The sequence below is a fragment of the Bubalus kerabau genome, chromosome 14 (genome assembly GCF_029407905.1).
Source record: "Bubalus kerabau isolate K-KA32 ecotype Philippines breed swamp buffalo chromosome 14, PCC_UOA_SB_1v2, whole genome shotgun sequence".
Classification (NCBI taxonomy): domain Eukaryota; kingdom Metazoa; phylum Chordata; class Mammalia; order Artiodactyla; family Bovidae; genus Bubalus; species Bubalus kerabau.
Window position 1 is genome coordinate 48,018,041 of NC_073637.1, and position 18,480 is coordinate 48,036,520.

An 18,480-nucleotide genomic window follows, 5' to 3' on the forward strand; every position below is an offset into this window, starting at 1 on the left:
CATGGATGGTGCAGATATGGGAGAATAACCAAATGCCCTTTTTAATAAGGATCTCAAATGATGGACTGAAACCTGTGAAATTAATGTTGATTAAAAAAATCTGCTTCAGGGTCAGAGAGTGCTAATTTGACAGAAATTCATCTAAAGAAGATGAAAAGTTTTAGAACTTTCCCCTAAGTTCAGTACAAGTCATTGATATGACTCAGTAATAATGAAGGTTTAGACTTAATAACACATTTCATTTTTGTAGTCACCACACTTAGGACACTACCTTTTGAAGGAAATACTAACAAGCTACAATACCTGGTGGAGGAGACTGGAAAGTAAAAGGTCTGAAACAGATGCCCTATGAAGAACTGTTGGAGGAATTGATCAATGCCACACTGTATACTTGGAAAAAAATGACTGAAGTTGCATAGCTGCTACTGCTAGTTAGAGGTGCTACACCGCTCACGAGAGATGAGCACCACAATTAGGAAGCATACAGTGATCCAGGTGGTAACTGAAGCAGTAGTCAATGTTGGAAAATGTGAATGAAATGAATCTTTCATTCATTCAAGAGGAAAAGTGTTTAACTTTTACCTGGAAACTTTCTAGCAGTGAGGTATCTTCTCTTGGGGAGGCAAGATGTTTAAGAGCTTCATTCACCGTAAGATATTTTGGTTTAAACCCGAGAAGGACCAAGTGGATCTCATAAACTACCCGGGGAATAAAATATAATAGAAGAGATACCTTTTAAAATTTGTCTAATCACATTTTTTCCCTTGAAAGAGTGAAGGTGGCCAAAGAGGGCACTCAGTTCAGTTCAGTTCAGTCGCTCAGTCGTGTCCGACTCTTTGCGACCCCATGAATCACAGCACGCCAGGCCTCCCTGTCCATCACCAACTCCTGGAGTTCACCCAGACTCAAGTCCATCGAGTCAGTGATGCCATCCAGCCATCTCATCCTCTGTCGTCCCCTTCTCCTCCTGCCCCCAATCCCTCCCAGCATCAGAGTCTTTTCCAATGAGTCAACTCTTCGCATGAGGTGGCCAAAGTACTGGAGTTTCAGCTTTAGCATCATTCCTTCCAAAGAAATCCCAGGGCTGATCTCCTTCAGAATGGACTGGTTGGATCTCCTTGCAGTCCAAGGGACTCTCAAGAGTCTTCTCCAACACCACAGTTCAAAAGCATCAATTCTTCGGCGCTCAGCCTTCTTCACAGTCCAATTCTCACATCCATACATGACCACTGGAAAAACCATAGCCTTGACTAGACAAACCTTTGTTGGCAAAGTAATGTCTCTGCTTTTCAATATGCTATCTAGGTTGGTCATAACTTTCCTTCCAAGGAGTAAGCGTCTTTTAATTTCATGGCTGCAGTCACCATCTGCAGTGATTTTGGAGCCCAGAAAAATAAAGTCTGACACTGTTTCCACTGTTTCCCCATCTATTTCCCATGAAGTGATGGGACCGGATGCCATGATCTTCATATTCTGAATGTTGAGCTTTAAGCCAACTTTTTCACTCTCCACTTTCACTTTCATCAAGAGGCTTTTGAGTTCCTCTTCACTTTCTGCCATAAGGGTGGTGTCATCTGCATATCTGAGGTTATTGATATTTCTCCCGGCAATCTTGATTCCAGCTTGTGTTTCTTCCAGTCCAGCATTTCTCATGATGTACTCTGCATATAAGTTAAATAAGCAGGGTGACAATATACAGCCTTGACATACTCCTTTTCCTATTTGGAACCAGTCTGTTGTTCCATGTCCAGTTCTAACTGTTGCTTCCTGACCTGCATATAGATTTCTCAAAAGGCAGATCAGGTGGTCTGGTATTCCCATCTCTTTCAGAATTTTCCACAGTTTATTGTGATCCACAGAGTCAAAAGCTTTAGTACTTAAAAATTACTTAATTTAAATGCCAAGTATTCTGTAAACTAGCCCATCCTTCTTGATAATTAAAGGCACTTTTTTTGGTAAATGAGCATAAAAACTGCTAGAACAGACATTAACGGGTTATTGTGTGAGTATACGTGTTCATCCCTCCTCCCCTCTCTTCCTTCCTTTCTCTAATCTTGAGTAAGATTACACAATGGAAGACAGTAAAAGAGAAGACTTGAAACTAAAGAAAAGACATTACAAGATGGTAAGAGAGGAAGAAGCAATTTTAGAGTTTACAAATACCTGTAGCATCACATTATAAGCAAGTATGTTTACCACTTTCTGATATTTGGGCATAAAGCTTTCTTTGTCCTGCCAATGGCAGTAAACAGGCTTTGCTTTCTCTACTTTTTCCAGTCAACCCACTGGACTTCAGGTGAGCCGAACTCATTAAGAGTTTGCACAGCCATTGGGGGCTTAAAATTTCAGCATTCTCTTATAAATCGAAACCCAGTAAATTAAAAAATAAAAAGAATTTATATGGAAAAACAAATAATGGATAACTGAATTATAAGATAAAATTTCGCTTTAAAAGTATTTTGTAATATGTTCTTTCAATATCAAGCTCCTTTAAAGCATTTTTTATTACTTAGCAGAAATGCCACAAGTTTACCTTAAACAACATATAACTTAAGAATTTTTTCTAGAACTTCCCTGGAGGCCCAGTGGTTAAGAGTCTGTCTGCCAATTCAGGGGATATGGGTTCGACCCCTGGTCCAGGAAGATCCCACGTGCCATGGGGCAGCTAGGCCAATGTGCCACAACTAGCGAAGACTGCGTGCTCTAAAGTCCATGCTTTGCAACGAGAGAAGCCACCGCAGTGAGAAGCCCATGCACCGCAACTAGGGAGCAACCCCACTCCCCACAGCTAGAGAAAGCCCGTGCAGCAACGAGACCCAGCACAGCCAATAGATAAATACATTTCTAAAAAAAAACCAGAAGAACCCTTTCCAATTAAATGCAAATCAGAAACTAGTAAAAAAACAGTTGAAATTATGGATTAAAGCAAAATTAAAATGGGAATTTCTTGCAAAAAGTAATTTGCAGACAATTTTCCTTTAAAGTCTTTTTAAAGAACTTTCAGAAATGTCATGTGTCTTTTACATAAAGTGAGGTGTCTGTAAAACAGAAAGTGAAGGCGTCTGAAATGTACATTCACATTGCCTATAGAAAGGCCAGGACCAATTCATAAAGAAAATGCCTGGAATTCTGCATGATGTCCAGTGCATAGGGGTTAAGATAACAAACTGCCTCCGGCCTCTTTCAGGGCAGCAGAATAAACCAAAATTGTCTCCAGGGCTGGAAATCAGATGCAGCAGACCTCCTGAGCATGGAGAAAGAAATAGGGCAGGTGTTTTTTCTAATGTTTGCCTCGGGCAAGATTTTTTTTTAAATTACTTTCTAATAAATATGAAATACTCTCTCTTTGTTTTATGAACTATTATTTTGGTTTAGACTCTTACTGTGAGGGGAAATACACCATGTTCAAGAAAATTATCTAATGTTGGGTGTAGAGAGAGGCATGCCTGTTGAATGGGAGGGGCAAGGAAGTAACACCATGAAGAGTGGACAGCTCTACACCTCCCATTGGGACAGTGTGATTATCGAATAGGCTGACGTGAGTTTGACACATGTTTGTTGTTCCAAATTGCACAGAGAAATAAAGTGTAAGCTCTTTAAAGACATCAGGTGATGGCTCCACCTGATGGTGGACTGACTCCCCAGGCTCGGTTGCTGTTGGGGGCGTCGTAATGGAGGAGGAGTGAAAGTTGACGGGGGCGGCTACACCGGGAGAAGTTGAAGCAAAACAAATGAAAGTCTGCTGTGAGAATAGAGAAAGCAGCTGCAGACCCGGGCAGTGGGAGTCACAATGGCTCTTCACAAGTTAACGTGTAGCCAACTAATAACAAGTTCAGATTAGAGCCAAGGCTGCGAGTCAGTTGATAAATGGGGCCAATAGTTACATCACATTCTCAGTAAGAGACAAACAGGGCTTATTAACGCTAGGAATCTCTGTCCCTCCCCTTTATATCTGTTATGCCTGTTGTTTACAGGGAGGCATATCTCCATAGGCTCATATAATCTTAAAAATGTATGCCTGAAGCTTTTCCATCTAACACCAAATTACTGCAGAGTAAGAGGAGAGTGTGGGCTTCCCTGGTGGCTCAGTGGTAAGGAATTAGCCTGCCACTGTAGGAGATGTGGGTTCAATCCCTGCATTGGGAAAATCCCCTGGAGAAGGAAATGGTAACCCACTCCAGTATTCTTGACTGGGCAATCCCACGGACAGGAGAACCTAGCAGGCTACAGTTCATGGGGTCTCAAAGAGTCGAACATGACTTAGTGACTAAACAACAAGAACAAAGAGTATAGCATGGAGGCAAATCAAGGCCGCACCTGGATTGTTAGCCTCAGCACACCTGGATTTACAATAAAAGGAAATTTATCACACGGGCATACATGGTGGGCTGAAAGGGTGTATTCTGCATTGACTTGGGATGTTTGGATTCATCTCCTCCTGAATCCCCAGTTGATGGGGCTTGTCTTGGTGCTGAGGGTACTTCATTCCCTAGGAAATGAGCAAGTGAAGGAATAACCTCCCAGGAAGTTTGATATCTTGATGTGTAAGCAGTTTTACCCTCCTGCCTCTCCCTTCCTAATTTACAGCCTTCTGTGACTGGTTTATAGTTGTTTTCAAAAGATTTGATTAGCTTTACTTGCAAGTAACTTGCTAGGGGTTTCAGGGCAATGATTTGTCAGCTATGAACTCATTCAGCTAATCTGAAGGAAACTTTAGAGCAGGAAGGAGCCAGATTCAGAGGTGCTGACTTGTGAAACATGGTGGGATGTGCATTTCTAGCTGAAAGAGCCAAATCTCTGGTTTCTTAATCATGTGAGGGAAAGGCGATGAGGGGCGGAAAGGAAAAAAACTAAACAACAAAGCATTTGCTCTATCCGTGCCAGAGGCCCTTCTTTCTCATCAAAATTAGGAAAACGATTGATCTGGTTGTACACCGTGATTGGAGGGAAAGGGGCTTCCTGTCTGCGACCAGAGGCTGTGGAGTGGAAGGAAGAGGTGAGATTAATTAGGAGCCACGTGAGCAGCACACAGTGAGGCTAGAGCAGAGAGGGCTGGACTTCCAATCCAGCTGGATTAATCCAGCTGGTTAAGTAGCAAGGCAGGGCTATGCTTTCAGACTCAGTGAGAATGGTGTCATTAATTCATTATGGCTCTATAGAGCATCTATTAAGTTCAGGGCTCTCTGGGAAGCTCAGCTGTCAGAGTTCTGTTCTGAGTGTTTCAGTTACTAAGGTCGCCATTACCCCAGCACAGTGGTGGAAGAACTGTATATGTTCTTTGTGGATTATATGGGTCAGCGATTGATTCGTTTCTGCATCAGGGTATCTGGGAGTTTGAACTAAAAGATTTGAATCCTGGTGGCTGGAATAATCTGCAGCTTGTCTACTCATTTGTCTGATGGTTGGTAGGTTAGTGGTGGCTGTCAGCTGAGATCTTATGCTCAGGGATTGGCCAGAACTCCTAGATCTGGTCTCTTCATGTGGTCAGGGCTTCCTTACAGAATGGTGTCTGGGTTTCAAAGGTGAGTGCCAGAGAGGGTGAGCCAGGTAGAAGCTGTATCTCTTTCATGATGTAGTCTCAGAAGTCACAGATAGAATCAATCCCACTATATTCCATGGCCCAGCTCCCTGTGATCCCTGTCAGAGATCAGGGGGAGGGAATATCAACCCCAAATATCAGTGGAGGAATACCAGTCACAGTAAATGAAAAGCAGATATATATGTGCGTATGTACATGTATGTGCACATGTAAAAATCATCTTTGGAAAAATGGAATGCCTTTCTTAAGAGTGAGAGAAAAAACTTAGCACAAAGCAAAAATCGATTTTTTTTTCTGATTATTTTATAAGCAATGGCCCAAAGAATCATGCAATTGGAAATATACTAATAAAACATAACACCTGAACAGTTTTCTAAACTTGAATTATCCTCTGTTTTCACTGTTACCATCTGTATTGTTTCCTTAAATTTTTTTTCTTGAAATTGACCTGTTTTTTATTGAAGGAAGTTGATGTACAATATCATCAGTTACAGGTGTATAATAGAGTGATTCACAATTTTTAGAGATTATTCTCCTTCTATAGTTATTATAAAATACTGGCTACATTCCCCATGTTGTGCAATATATCCTTGTATCTTACTTTACACCTTTTAGTTTGTACCTCTTGCTCCCCTACCCCTGGATTGCTCCTGCCCGCTTTCCTCTCCCCACTGGTAACTACTAGTTTGGTCTCTACATCTGTGAGTCTGCTTCTTTATCATTACAGTCACTAGTTTGTTTTATTTTTGGGTTCTACCTATAAGTGATGTCCAGTGATAAAAGAAAGTATTTGTCTTTCTCTTTCTGACTTATTTCACTTAGCATAATGCCCTCAATGTCTATCTGTGTTGCTGCAAATGGCAAAATTTCGCTATTTTTTATGACTGAGTAGTATTCCACTGTATGTGTATGTGTGTGTCTGTCTGTTGCTGTGTATGTGTGTATATGTATACACACCTTCTTTATCCACTAATCTGCTTCTGCATCTTGGCAATTGTAAATAATGACCCAGGTTTTTTAAACTCAAATTTGTTTTAAAAGAAAAGATTTAGGGTAACCTTACATATAAAAAAATAAAGCAGAGCAGTTATTATGTGCTAGATGAAAATTCTGCTTTCTGATGACAGTTCTGAGGCTGAAGGAAGCCCTATTTTTGTCAAAGATCATGTCAGTGTGTGTTGTAAGATATTAAATATATTATATCAATATATATTATATATTATATAATATATATATAATAACGCTTATACAAAATCAAGGCTCTCCTCTTGCCATTCAGAGAAGGCAATGGCACTCCACTCCAGTACTCTTGCCTGGAAAATCTCATGGATGGAGGAGCCTGGAAGGCTGCAGTCCATGGGGTCGCTGAGAGTCGGACACGACTGAGCGACTTCACTTTCACTTTTCACTTTCATGCATTGGAGAAGGAAATGGCAACCCACTCCAGTGTTCTTGCCTGGAGAATCCCAGGGACGGGGGAGCCTGGTGGGCTGCCACCTATGGGGTCGCACAGAGTCGTACACGACTGAAATGACTTAGCAGCTCCCCTTGCCATAATCTGAAAGTGTAAAGGGAAATGAAAGACATGTCAGTAATATTTAAGGCCAGGTCTGTGTACCATCCAGCATCCTTTACAGAACCATCTATATTAAAAACTGAGATCCAACTAGTCCATTCTGAAGGAGATCAGCCCTGGGATTTCTTTGGAAGGAATGATGCTAAAGCTGAAATTCCAGTACTTTGGCCACCTCATGTGAAGAGTTGACTCATTGGAGAAGACTGATGCTGGGAGGGATTGGGGGCAGGAGGAGAAGAGGACGACAGAGGATGAGATGGCTGGATGGCATCACTGACTCGATGGATGTGAGTCTGAGTGAACTCCGGGAGTTGGTGATGGACAGAGAGGCCTGGCGTGCTGTGATTCATGGGGTCGCAAAGAGTCGGACACGACTGAGTGACTAAACTGAACTGAACTATATTAAAATCCTGATCCAGAGTGCAAACAGTGATTCCGAATGATTTAAAAACAAAAAGCTATAGCTGGTTAAGCTTCCATCTCCCCTCAACCAAGTTCCTGGGGTCTGTGAGGAAGATGAGCCTCTAACACCATTGATGATTGTTAATGAATGAGTGTACTTGTAACCTGCCATTGGTCCACCTCTGTGTTTTGTTTCATAAACCTCCCTGAAAGATCCAGTGACCAATAAAAGACCTCAGCTGGTTGGCTTCTACATGAAGTCTTGCTATAGCCATTATCTTATTACCATCCCCACATGCTGGTGGAATTGACTTTTTCCCTTACCTACTATGCATAATTAATTCCTAGACTTTACAGGACCACCCTACATCCAGAGCTCCCAGGCCCACTTGCATACTTCTTAGTATGCAAGTATCTAAATCCTATAATGTTCCTAAAATAAGTATTAGCACCTGCTGTGGCCAGTTATCCTAGGTCCTAGAGATATCTGAGGATAGTGAGAAATCGACACTGTCTTAGAATATGCAGAGAAGCCATTTGGGGGCAGCTGTTTCACCCCCAAAATTTAATCAATTACTTAGCAATCCAGTTGTCTTGTTGTTAGAGTAGTCATCAGAAAATACTGCTTCCTGGGGACTTTTCCCAACAGAGAGAACTCGAGAATAGGTGTAGTTTTCATGGCTTTCTCCACCTGGACCTTTTCTTCCTAGTTTTCAGGGGTATGAAGACCGTTAAAGGAGGACAAGAGTCAGATATTTATCTTCAGGGACTCCAGCCTGTAGCTTTGACAGTCATCCCCAATTTGTTTTTGATACCAGGGACCCGTTTCATGGAAGATAATTTTCCTACAGACCAGGATTGGGCGGGGATGGTTTCTGAATGATTCATTACATGTATTGTCCACATGTTTTTAAGCTAATGCTGCTGCTGATCTGACAGGAGGTACTGCTTTGTGGTCCGGAGGTTGGGGACCCCTGCTTTACCACACTACAGGACTTCTAGCAGTAGAGTAGTAGACTCTAGGCATGGGACTGGCGTTAACAGACCTTCTTTTCCTTCTTTATTTGTAGTCGGCTACAGTAAAGCTGTCAAAACCAGTGGCCCTGTGGACCCAGCAGGATGTCTGCAAGTGGCTGAAGAAACATTGTCCAAATCAGTATCAGATCTACAGTGAGTCATTCAAACAGCACGACATAACTGGTAAAGTATGCAGTATCCGAAGTAACTCAGTCCCTCTCCCCAGCTCGATGGCCTTTCCCACACCCTCACAATGAAAAAGCATCTTCCTGCTGAAATTTTCTGGCCTGGGTTTACTTTAAAAGGGGTGATAAATTCCAGATCCGGGCACGCCACTGCAACTTAACAAGCAAATGTGGTTATTACAGGGAGCCATGGGTTTTGAGTGTCCAATATAAATGTATGTGGTAATCAGGGTTAAGGACTGGGAGGATTCTAGAGAAAATAAGAGTGTTGCAGTCCTTGAGAAAAGAAAGGGAGGAAGTCTTTCAAATGAGCTTGGTTACAGGATCCGTAGGTAGATGTTTTCAGTAGAAAAGATTTCTGAATGGGAAAATTCTGGAGTGAGTATAATAATACTAACTCACTGCCCCTGAGATGAATACCTTCAACGCACAAATTAAGCCTCCGTTTAGATCAAGGGCCTTTACGTATTGTATGTGGAGGTCGAGAAGCACTTGGCAGCAGGAAATATGACAGTATAATGAACTGTAAAAACCTGTAGGATCGTGGCTCTCAACTGGAGAATGGGGTGGGTGAGAGGAAGCTGGTGGGTCCACAGGGATGCTCATCAGGGTCAGGGTGTCTTCTGCAGGCCTCACCCATTCCTCCCACCCTTCTCTTTTCAAACTCTGTAATGAAAAGACAGAGGAACATGTTCTGTGCACCAAAACTGTGCTTCAGGGGGGATAAAGTTGACAAGTCCTGATTTGAGTCCGGATCTGTAGCGCACCAAGCTTCTCTGTCCATGGGATTATCCAGGCAAGAATACTGGAGTGGGTTACCATGCCTTTCTCCAGAGGATCTTCCCGACCCAGGGATCGAACCCAGATCTCCCGCATCACAGGCAGATTCTTTACTAACTGAGCCACCAGAGATCTTTCTTAATGTTTGTTTGATAGTAATAACAATGCTTTTTTCATTATGTATTTGAAAGTAGTGTTACCTTTTAATAGGGGTAGGAATTCTGTGATCCTCTTGAGGGAAGGGTAAGCATTTACAGTGGTTAGAAGAGAGTGAGCATTATACCCCTCAGGAATAAAGATCTCATGCTTCAATGATTATGAAGTAAACGGTACCACTTCCGAAGGCTGTATGCTAAGTGACGTGTTGCAAACAGCTGTCATATTGCTTTTGGTCTCCATGGATACCTCTAGTGTTAGTAGATCTCAACCTTCTTGGGATCTTTTGCAAACTCTTTAACCTAGGCAAGTTATTCAACCTCACTTCTTCATCTCCTAAGTGGAGATAATAATAATAATAATAATAATAATAATAATAATAATACCTGTTTCAGGGAGTCGTTGTGAAGATTAAATGAAATGGTATAATAAACCACTATAACCATTTAGTGACTACTGCATACCTGTTCTTCATGTCAAAACTCATCTGGATGTGTTTAAAATCATACTACTACTTCATTCTGGAGGGCAGCCTGTTTTCTGGCAAGAAAAGAAAGCAGAGGACTACTGGGGGACTTAAAAGGGAATGATTTCAGATTAACATTTGGCACACATCTTTCTGACATTCACCTGTTTGAGATAGACTACTTTTGTCCCCTGATTGCTGACCCCTGCCTCTCCAAGGGTGAATGTAAACTACCCAGATGATCACAGGTGCCAAGTGGCCAGAAGATAGCTCTCAGGACTTCAGCCAGCCTGCAGTTTCCAATCCTGTGGTGCTGGAAGCTCCAGGAATCCTAGCGCCCTTGTAGACTCTGATAAACCTAGGCAGAGAGGGTTGTGAAAAATCAAGACATGATGGCAGAGAAAACCTCAACAACTGATGCAGTCTGTAGAGTGTCTTAGAGTGAGGGTTGGGCAGTAGTTAAACGTCCCAGGTCAGTGCCCAGACTTGCAGCTTAGCGGTGTGATTCTGTGAAGGTGACTTGGTATTCTCCAGCTTTCTTTATCAATAAACAGGAGCTGATGGTAGTACCTGCCTCAAAAGTGTTGCTGTGAAAGTACTTCTCAGTCATAGTAATCACACAGTAAATGTTAGCCACTGCTCTCTTCCTCAGTGCTGCTCTGCTTTCTGTGGAAACAAACTATGCACAGAAACACTGCTGAATTCATCCATCTTCATTATCCTAAAAATTGTAATGAGCACCTAAGGATGGGGGTTGGGATCTGGGCTGGTAATATTCTGTTCTTGTCTGCAAGGCCACAATAAAGATGTTCATATGTCTCTTACTTACGCTTAGATTCTTAAAGCCAGGATCTCCAGTATCAAGCTCATCAAGGAATTATGTCTATATCTCTGTTATATATAAGTCGAAGTGAAGTCACTCAGTCCTGACCGGCTCTTTGTGACCCCGTGGACTGTAGCCTACCAGGCTTCTCCGTCCATGGGATTCTCCAGGCAAGAATACTGGAGTGGGTTACCATTTCCTTCTCCAGGGGATCTTCCCAACCCAGGGATCGAACCTGGGTCTCCCGCATTAGAGGCAGACGCTTTAACCTCTGCCCACCAGGGAAGCCCATAAACAATCCCCTAATTTAGAGGCACATGATACCATAATAATAAATTTAAAGGATGTGTTGAATAGAAGAATAAGGAAGAAGAAAAAAGACGGGCTTTCTGATTACAATCCTGAGGCAAACCCTCCTTCCCCACCTGCCTCTGCCCCTGCTCTCCACCCCTCGACCTCTGACAAGTAATAACCATGCAACGCTACACAAGCTAGTTTCAAGTTAGTGATATGAGAATAATATTTATCTTAAAAGGTTGTTGGGAAGATTAAAGAGGATGATGCATGTGAAGGCTTTAGCTTTATGCCTGATACATAGTAGACATTTATCTGTTTAGCAAGTATTTATGGAGCATCTACCCTGTTCCAGGTTTCGGGAATACAGCAATAAATAAAATGAGCAGTGATCTGTGTAGGGAAAAAAATTGTTCCTCCATAGAAAACTATGCATCCTCAATAGCACATTATTCCAGGTTATCTAATTCTGATTCTACAAAGCTGTTTTACAACTCTGTAAGTTGTAGGAAACTGATAGCAGTATAAAATAATTCCTGTTGTAGGTGTATAAATTCTGTCCCACAGAGGTGCAATTGACTTCACAGTCCACTGTGGAAAAGGTGAATTTTGCCACTCCTTTACACATTCACATCACTCCTGAGCTAAAAACATGTCTGCTGTTTGGATTCTCCTTTGAGTTGGTTGTAATATCTTTTCAGTTTTCACAGAATCTTAAACATATGTTGATTTTTCTGTTTCAGGAAAGTCATGCTTTTAACACTTTTGAAAATTATCCTTTAACCTTGTTAATTGTTTCATCTTTAAAAATTGATTTTAGCCAACAACTCCACTCTATTAATATCTTTCTGATGCCTTTGTTTGAGGCTTCCCTGGTAACTCAGGTGCCAAAGAATCTGCCTGCAGTACAGGAGACCCAGGTTCAATACCTGGGTTGGAAAGAGCCCTGGGAGAAGGGAATGGCTACCCACTCCAGTATTCTTGTCTGGAAAATTCCATGGACAGAGGAGCCTGGTAGGCTACAGTCCATGGGGGCTTTCCTGGTAGATCAGAGGCTCAAAGGGCTGCCTTTATTTAAAAGACATTAAATTTTAAACAAACTTCTCCCACCCTGCACCATCCAATTTCTCCAAAGTCTGAGAAAACTTAAATATGTTTTCACATACCAGCATTCAAAACCTTTTGCAAATTTCCTATTAGGATTTCTGCGAATTTCACTATGTCCAGAAGGCACCTGCTATTTTGTGGCAGATGTGTTTAATCAGAAGAGACGCTACTAGTGGTAGTAACTCCCTGCAGAAGCGCTTAACAGGCATAAGATGGTTAGAACACCTGAGAGGCGTTAGACTGGGTAGATTTAAATCATCAGATTAGGCTTGAAGGAAAGAAATTTGTCTATTTTCCTGTGCTTGCAAGATTCTTTTCCCCAGCTTTCCGAGGCAGGGCTTGGAATGCTGATGAGGAAGCTCAACTGGGGCCAGGTGTAAGCTCACAGGCAACTTTCAGATTCTCTTTTAAGCACAGTTAAGAATCTTTTCAGGTTTGAGGCGATTTCAGCCTCTAGCTGTGCCTAGTATTCTTCCTGTGGTGGTCGCTAAAGTCAACTCATTTCCTTCACCACCAAGCCTTCCATCTGTAAAGGGTTCTTTCCCTTGCCAACTTTAAAAACCTATTTTCATGGGTGAAGCACTCAGAGTGCCCCAAAATACACAGTGTGTTTTTAAAAACGGTTTTAAATGTGTAAAAGCTTTCCACATGACCTGCTTCATGGAACAGTGATGGGAATCCTTTAGATGTCTGCAGGAATAAATGCTTACTATGTAAATATCCCCTGCAGATGGTCAGTATTGATTTGTCGTATTTCTCAATGACCTCCTCCAAAATCAGTGACTGTTTCTGGTTCTTTTTGTGCTTCAGCCACTGCCCATTTGTACCTTATCCCCCTTTGCAGAATATTCCCCTGGGATGTAGCATCCTGAAATTTGGCAGTTCTTATGCTATCAAATAAACGAAGGTGAAGTGAAAGTGAAAGTCACTCAGTTGTGTCCGACTATTTGCAACCCCATGGACTGTACAGTCCATGGAATTCTTCAGGCCAGAATACTGTAGTGGGTAGCCTTTCCCTTCTCCAAGGGATCTTCCCAACCCAGGGATCAAACCCAGGTCTCCCACATTGCAGGTGGATACTTTACCAGCTGAGCCACAAGGGAAGCCCAGACCTTTAGGTTGTAGACTCCGTGCATTTGCTAACTTTCTGCTGTGGTCTTCCTAGTCTTTCATTATGGTTAGTTACCCATCCAGGCCAATGGAGTATGCAGTTAACAAGTGTCAAAAGAAGCAGAGTGTTATTTTACATGCTATACCTGTGAGAACAGTACTTTGTAGAACCCAGTATATCCCAGTAAAATGGAGGCTTGTTGAACCACCACACAGCCTCATCTGTATCTACACATTTTCTCGTCTTTATTGGATTTTGCTCTGGGTAATGTGTTCTACTTTTGCATGTTTGTATAATCATGATGGTGTGATCACTGACCTAGAGCCAGACATCCTGGAATGTGAAGTCAAGTAGGCCTTAGAAAGCATCACTACGAACAAAGCTAGTGGAGGTGATGGAATTCCAGTTCAGCTATTCCAAATCCTGAAAGATGATGCTGTGAAAGTGCTGCACTCAATATGCAAGCAAATTTGGAAAACTCAGCAGTGGCCACAGGACTGGAAATGGTCAGTTTTCATTCCAGTCCCAAAGAAAGGCAATGCCAAAGAATGCTCAAACTACCGCACAATTGCACTCATCTCACACACTAGTGAAGTAATGCTCAAAATTCTCCAAGCCAGGCTTCAGCAATATGTGAACCGTGAACTTCCTGATGTTCAAGCTGGTTTTAGAAAAGGCAGAGGAACCAGAGATCAAATTGCCAACATCCGCTGGATCATCAAAAAAGTGAGAGAGTTCCAGAAAAACATCTATTTCTGCTTTATTGACTATGCCAAAGCCTTTGACTGTGTGGATCACAATAAACTGTGGAACATTCTGAAAGAGATGGGAATACCAGACCACCTGATCTGCCTCTTGAGAAATCTGTATGCAGGTCAGGAAGCAACAGTTAGAACTGGACATGGAACAACAGACTGGTTCCAAATAGGAAAAGGAGTTCGTCAAGGCTGTATATTGTCACCCTATTTATTTAACTTATATGCAGAGTACATCATGAGAAATGCTGGGCTGGAAGCAGCACAAGCTGGAATCAAGATTGCCGGGAGAAATCTCAATAACCTCAGATATGCAGATGACACCACCCTTATGGCAGAAAGTGAAGAGGAACTCAAAAGCCTCTTGATGAAAGTGAAAGTGGAGAGTGAAAAAGTTGGCTTAAAGCTCAACATTCAGAATATGAAGATCATGGCATCCGGTCCCACCACTTCATGGGAAATAGATGGGGAAACAGTGGAAACAGTGTCAGACTTTATTTTTCTGGGGTCCAAAATCACTGCAGGTGGTGACTGCAGCCATGAAATTAAAAGACGCTTACTTCTTGGAAGGAAAGTTATGACCAACCTAGATAGCATGTTCAAAAGCAGAGACATTACTTTGCCAACAAAGGTTTGTCTAGTCAAGGCTATGGTTTTTCCTGTGGTCACGTATGGATGTGAGAGTTGGACTGTGAAGAAGGCTGAGCGCCAAAGAATTGATGCTTTTGAGCTGTGGTGTTGGAGAAGACTCTTGAGGGTCCCTTGGACTGCAAGGAGATCCAACCAGTCCATTCTGAAGGAGATCAGCCCTGGGATTTCTTTGGAAGGAATGATGCTAAAGCTGAAACTCCAGTACTTTGGCCACCTCATGTGAAGAGTTGACTCATTGGAAAAGACTCTGATGCTGGGAGGGATTGGGGGCAGGAGGAGAAGGGGACGACAGAGGATGAGATGGCTGGATGGCATCACTGACTCGATGGACGTGAGTCTCAGTGAACTCCGGGAGTTTGTGATGGACAGGGAGGCCTGGAGTGCTGTGATTCATGGGGTTGCAAAGAGTTGGACACGACTGAGCGACTGATCTGATCTGATGTTATATTTCTCTTTGGTATGAATTGCTCTACATTTTTTAACTAAATCTCAAGCAGCATTTTATTTCTGCATTGTAAAGTTTTGACATCATCAGGGCATGAATGTCCCATAAATTAATTTTCTAATAACAGCACTTATTCTTCTGTGATAGAAAGCTTAGTAATGTTACCTCTGTATTCCTCAGCATTCTTAAACCAAGGGTGCCAAGTTTGGTTGTATTGATGATTCAGGATAATAGACTTCTAAATGTTGAAAGGAACTTCAGAAGTCATCCGAAGTTTTATAGGATCAGTTTAAAAATGCCCTTTTCAATGAAAAATATGAATGGAGATCAAAATATCAGCTTCATTTCTAATAAAGCTTTTCTGAGAATGTCATTTAGGTCTTCAGATGAACACACCCCTTTCTCTGGATGATTCCAGCTTCCTTTCCAGCTTTAGTTCAGATACCACCTCCTAGAAAAGCTTTTCTTACTCTTCCTCATCTGGGTTCAGTAACTCATCCTGTAGCTCCCAGGATAAAGGCTGTGATAGGACATGTGATGTTGAGTTGACACTTGAAAATTTTAATTATTAGGAAGTTCTGCAGAGGTTTAGCTGAAACCCATCCTTAGATCCCATTTAGGTTCCTGGGTTAGAAACGTTTGCAGAATAAGGCCCTCAATACAGATTCTCATGCCAGGCCTTCATGGAGCCATGGTACCTTCCCCTGGCCTTTTCTTAATCACAGTGGTTTGTTGAGTGGCCATCCCCAAAAGCCTCCTCCCACATCCTTTCTTCATAAAGAAGAAAGTAAGTAGAAGACCTTTCTTCTAGTAAAGGTCTTGTTGCTGCTATACTGAGAAGTTTCACATTGTCTAATGGAACTTCCCTAAAACTGTTTACCTTCTATCCCATATGTCTTCTGCCTCTTGTTACAGAAAGCAGGTTCCTGTTCCCTTCTACAAACAACCTTTTCTGTCTCTACTTTCATGAGACTCCCCTTGTGACCTCTGGATATCTGCTTTCTCAGTTGTAGTCATCCTCTCATCTTTAGCTACACTGGTGACCTCCTTTCTCTGTAAATACAGTTGACCCTTGAACAAAGTGGGTTTGAACTATACAGGTCTACTTACACGCAGATATTTTTCAATGGCAACAGTACCACATTGTCCATTGACTCCTCGGATGCAGGGAAACAATACACGCAAAGGGCTGACTCTATATATATATACACAGGTAGATTAACCACCCTCATTGTTCAGGGGTCAACTATAGTTTCATTCTAGCCCCTTGACCAGTCCGTTTCTATTAATACTCATTTCATTTATTTGTTACATCATAGTTAATTCACTTGTTTTATAAGATTTCTGTGACCACTACTGCATGCCAGGCAGAATACTATACCCAACAACTTTAGAATGTTACACCCTTGCAGTTCAAGAGACTTATTCACCATGATGGACCATATGCTGGGTGCAAATCAGTCTCCGTCAATTTTTAAATTGTTCATTTTTGTAATTTAAAGTGAAATTTACATTTATTAATTTAAATTAAAGTGAAATGTAAATTAAATTTATTAAATTGTAGTGGCACAGGGTGCATTATCTAACCAAAACAGAATTAAGTTAGAAATCATTACCAAAACAATTAAGAAGCAAATATTTAGAAACTTAATGCACAGCCATGTAACCACATGGGAAGAGGGGGGAGGGAATCACAAAATAAAACAGAAAATATTTTGAACTGAATGATAGTATCAGGTTGGCCAAAATGTTCATTTGAGTTTTTCTGTGAGATGTAATGGAAAAAACCCAAATGAACTTTTTGGCCAACTCAATAGAAAGATTAATATTTCTAATGTTTTTGTGGTACAGACTCAATAGAACTTAGAGGAAAATTATTGCATGAAATGCCTGTATTAGAAAAGAAAGAAGACTTGAAGTCAGTGAATTAAAATGTTATCTTTAAGAAGTTAGGAAGAATACTAATCTCAAAGAGCTAAAGTCAGTGAGACGGGAAACATACACACTATAGAGAAAATTAACAAAGGTGCAGTTGATTCCTTTCAACAAAAATTGATAAATGTCTAGATAGACTGAACAAGGGCAGGGTGGGGGAGAGAGAGAATCAAGTGACAAATTGAGATACCACTAAACCTTCTACATGATTAAAAGAGCAGAAAATATTATGAACAGGTTTCTGCTCATATCCTTAACAACTTAGATGAAAAGGACTAATTTCTTAAAATTTAAATAGCCACAGATCTCTTTATACGTTAAACTTTTAATTAGAACTTCCCATAGAGAAAGCTTCAAGCACAGAAGTCTTTTTCCAGTGAATTAAGACAGTCAAGAATTAGCAACCAAACCTTCACAAATTCTTTCAGAGAATAGAGAAAAGGGGGTGTACTTCCAAACTCATTTTATTTGACCAGACTAATCCTGATACCAAAATTTGACAAAGATATTACAAGAATTGTATGGTACAGACCAATATCCTTCATGAATATAAACCGACAAACCTTGAGGAAATAGAAGCAGGTTGAATTTCACAGTAGACAAAAAGGATAGTATATCCTGGTCATGTGTGTATAGGAGTGCTGCTGCTGCTAAGTCGCTTCAGTCGTGTCCGACTCTGTGCGACCCCATAGATGGCAGCCCACCAGGCTCCACCACCCCTGGGATTCTCCAGGCAAGAACACTGGAGTGGGTTGCCATTTCCTTCTCCAATGAAAGTGAAAAGTGAAAGGGAAGTCGTTCGTTCGTGTCCAACTCTTCGCGACCCCATGGACTGCAGCCTACCAGGCTCCTCCATCCATGAGATTTCCCAGGCAAGAGTACTGGAGTGGGTTGCCATTGCCTTCTCCATAGGAGTGCTAGGTTGATTCTATTTTTTAAAATCAGTGTTTTTCATCATATTAAGCATATTAAGTGTAAATGAAGTCATACGACCATCTCATGAGATGCATAAATATCAGTTCTGATATGTAAAGGAACTTGGATGTCATCACTGTGATCCTTACCACAAGAGAAGCTGGACACAGAGAGGTCCCTGGTGGTCTAGTGGTTAGGACAGTGAGCCCTCACTGCCAAGCATCCAAGTTCAATCTCTGGTTGGGGAACTGGCATTTCACAAGTCATATAGTGCATCCAAAAAAAAAAAAAAGCTGGACAAACTGAAAAACAGCAGGGGTATT

At 41.6% G+C, this 18,480-nt stretch overlaps 1 protein-coding gene across 12 annotated transcripts in view; it reads left to right on the top strand.

The window, feature by feature from the left end:
• The window catches only part of SAMD12 (sterile alpha motif domain containing 12), a 527,847-nt gene that overhangs the window by 199,814 nt on the left and 309,553 nt on the right, over window positions 1-18,480 (top strand). For all 12 annotated transcript variants that reach the window (XR_008702261.1, XR_008702260.1, XM_055546361.1 and 9 more), the window contains exon 3: window positions 8,588-8,717. Coding sequence is in view for 10 of the 12 variants with exons in the window: in XM_055546361.1 (XP_055402336.1) it covers window positions 8,588-8,717 (130 nt within the window). In the remaining 2 variants the exon portion in view is untranslated. The remainder of the gene's footprint in view (window positions 1-8,587; window positions 8,718-18,480) is intronic.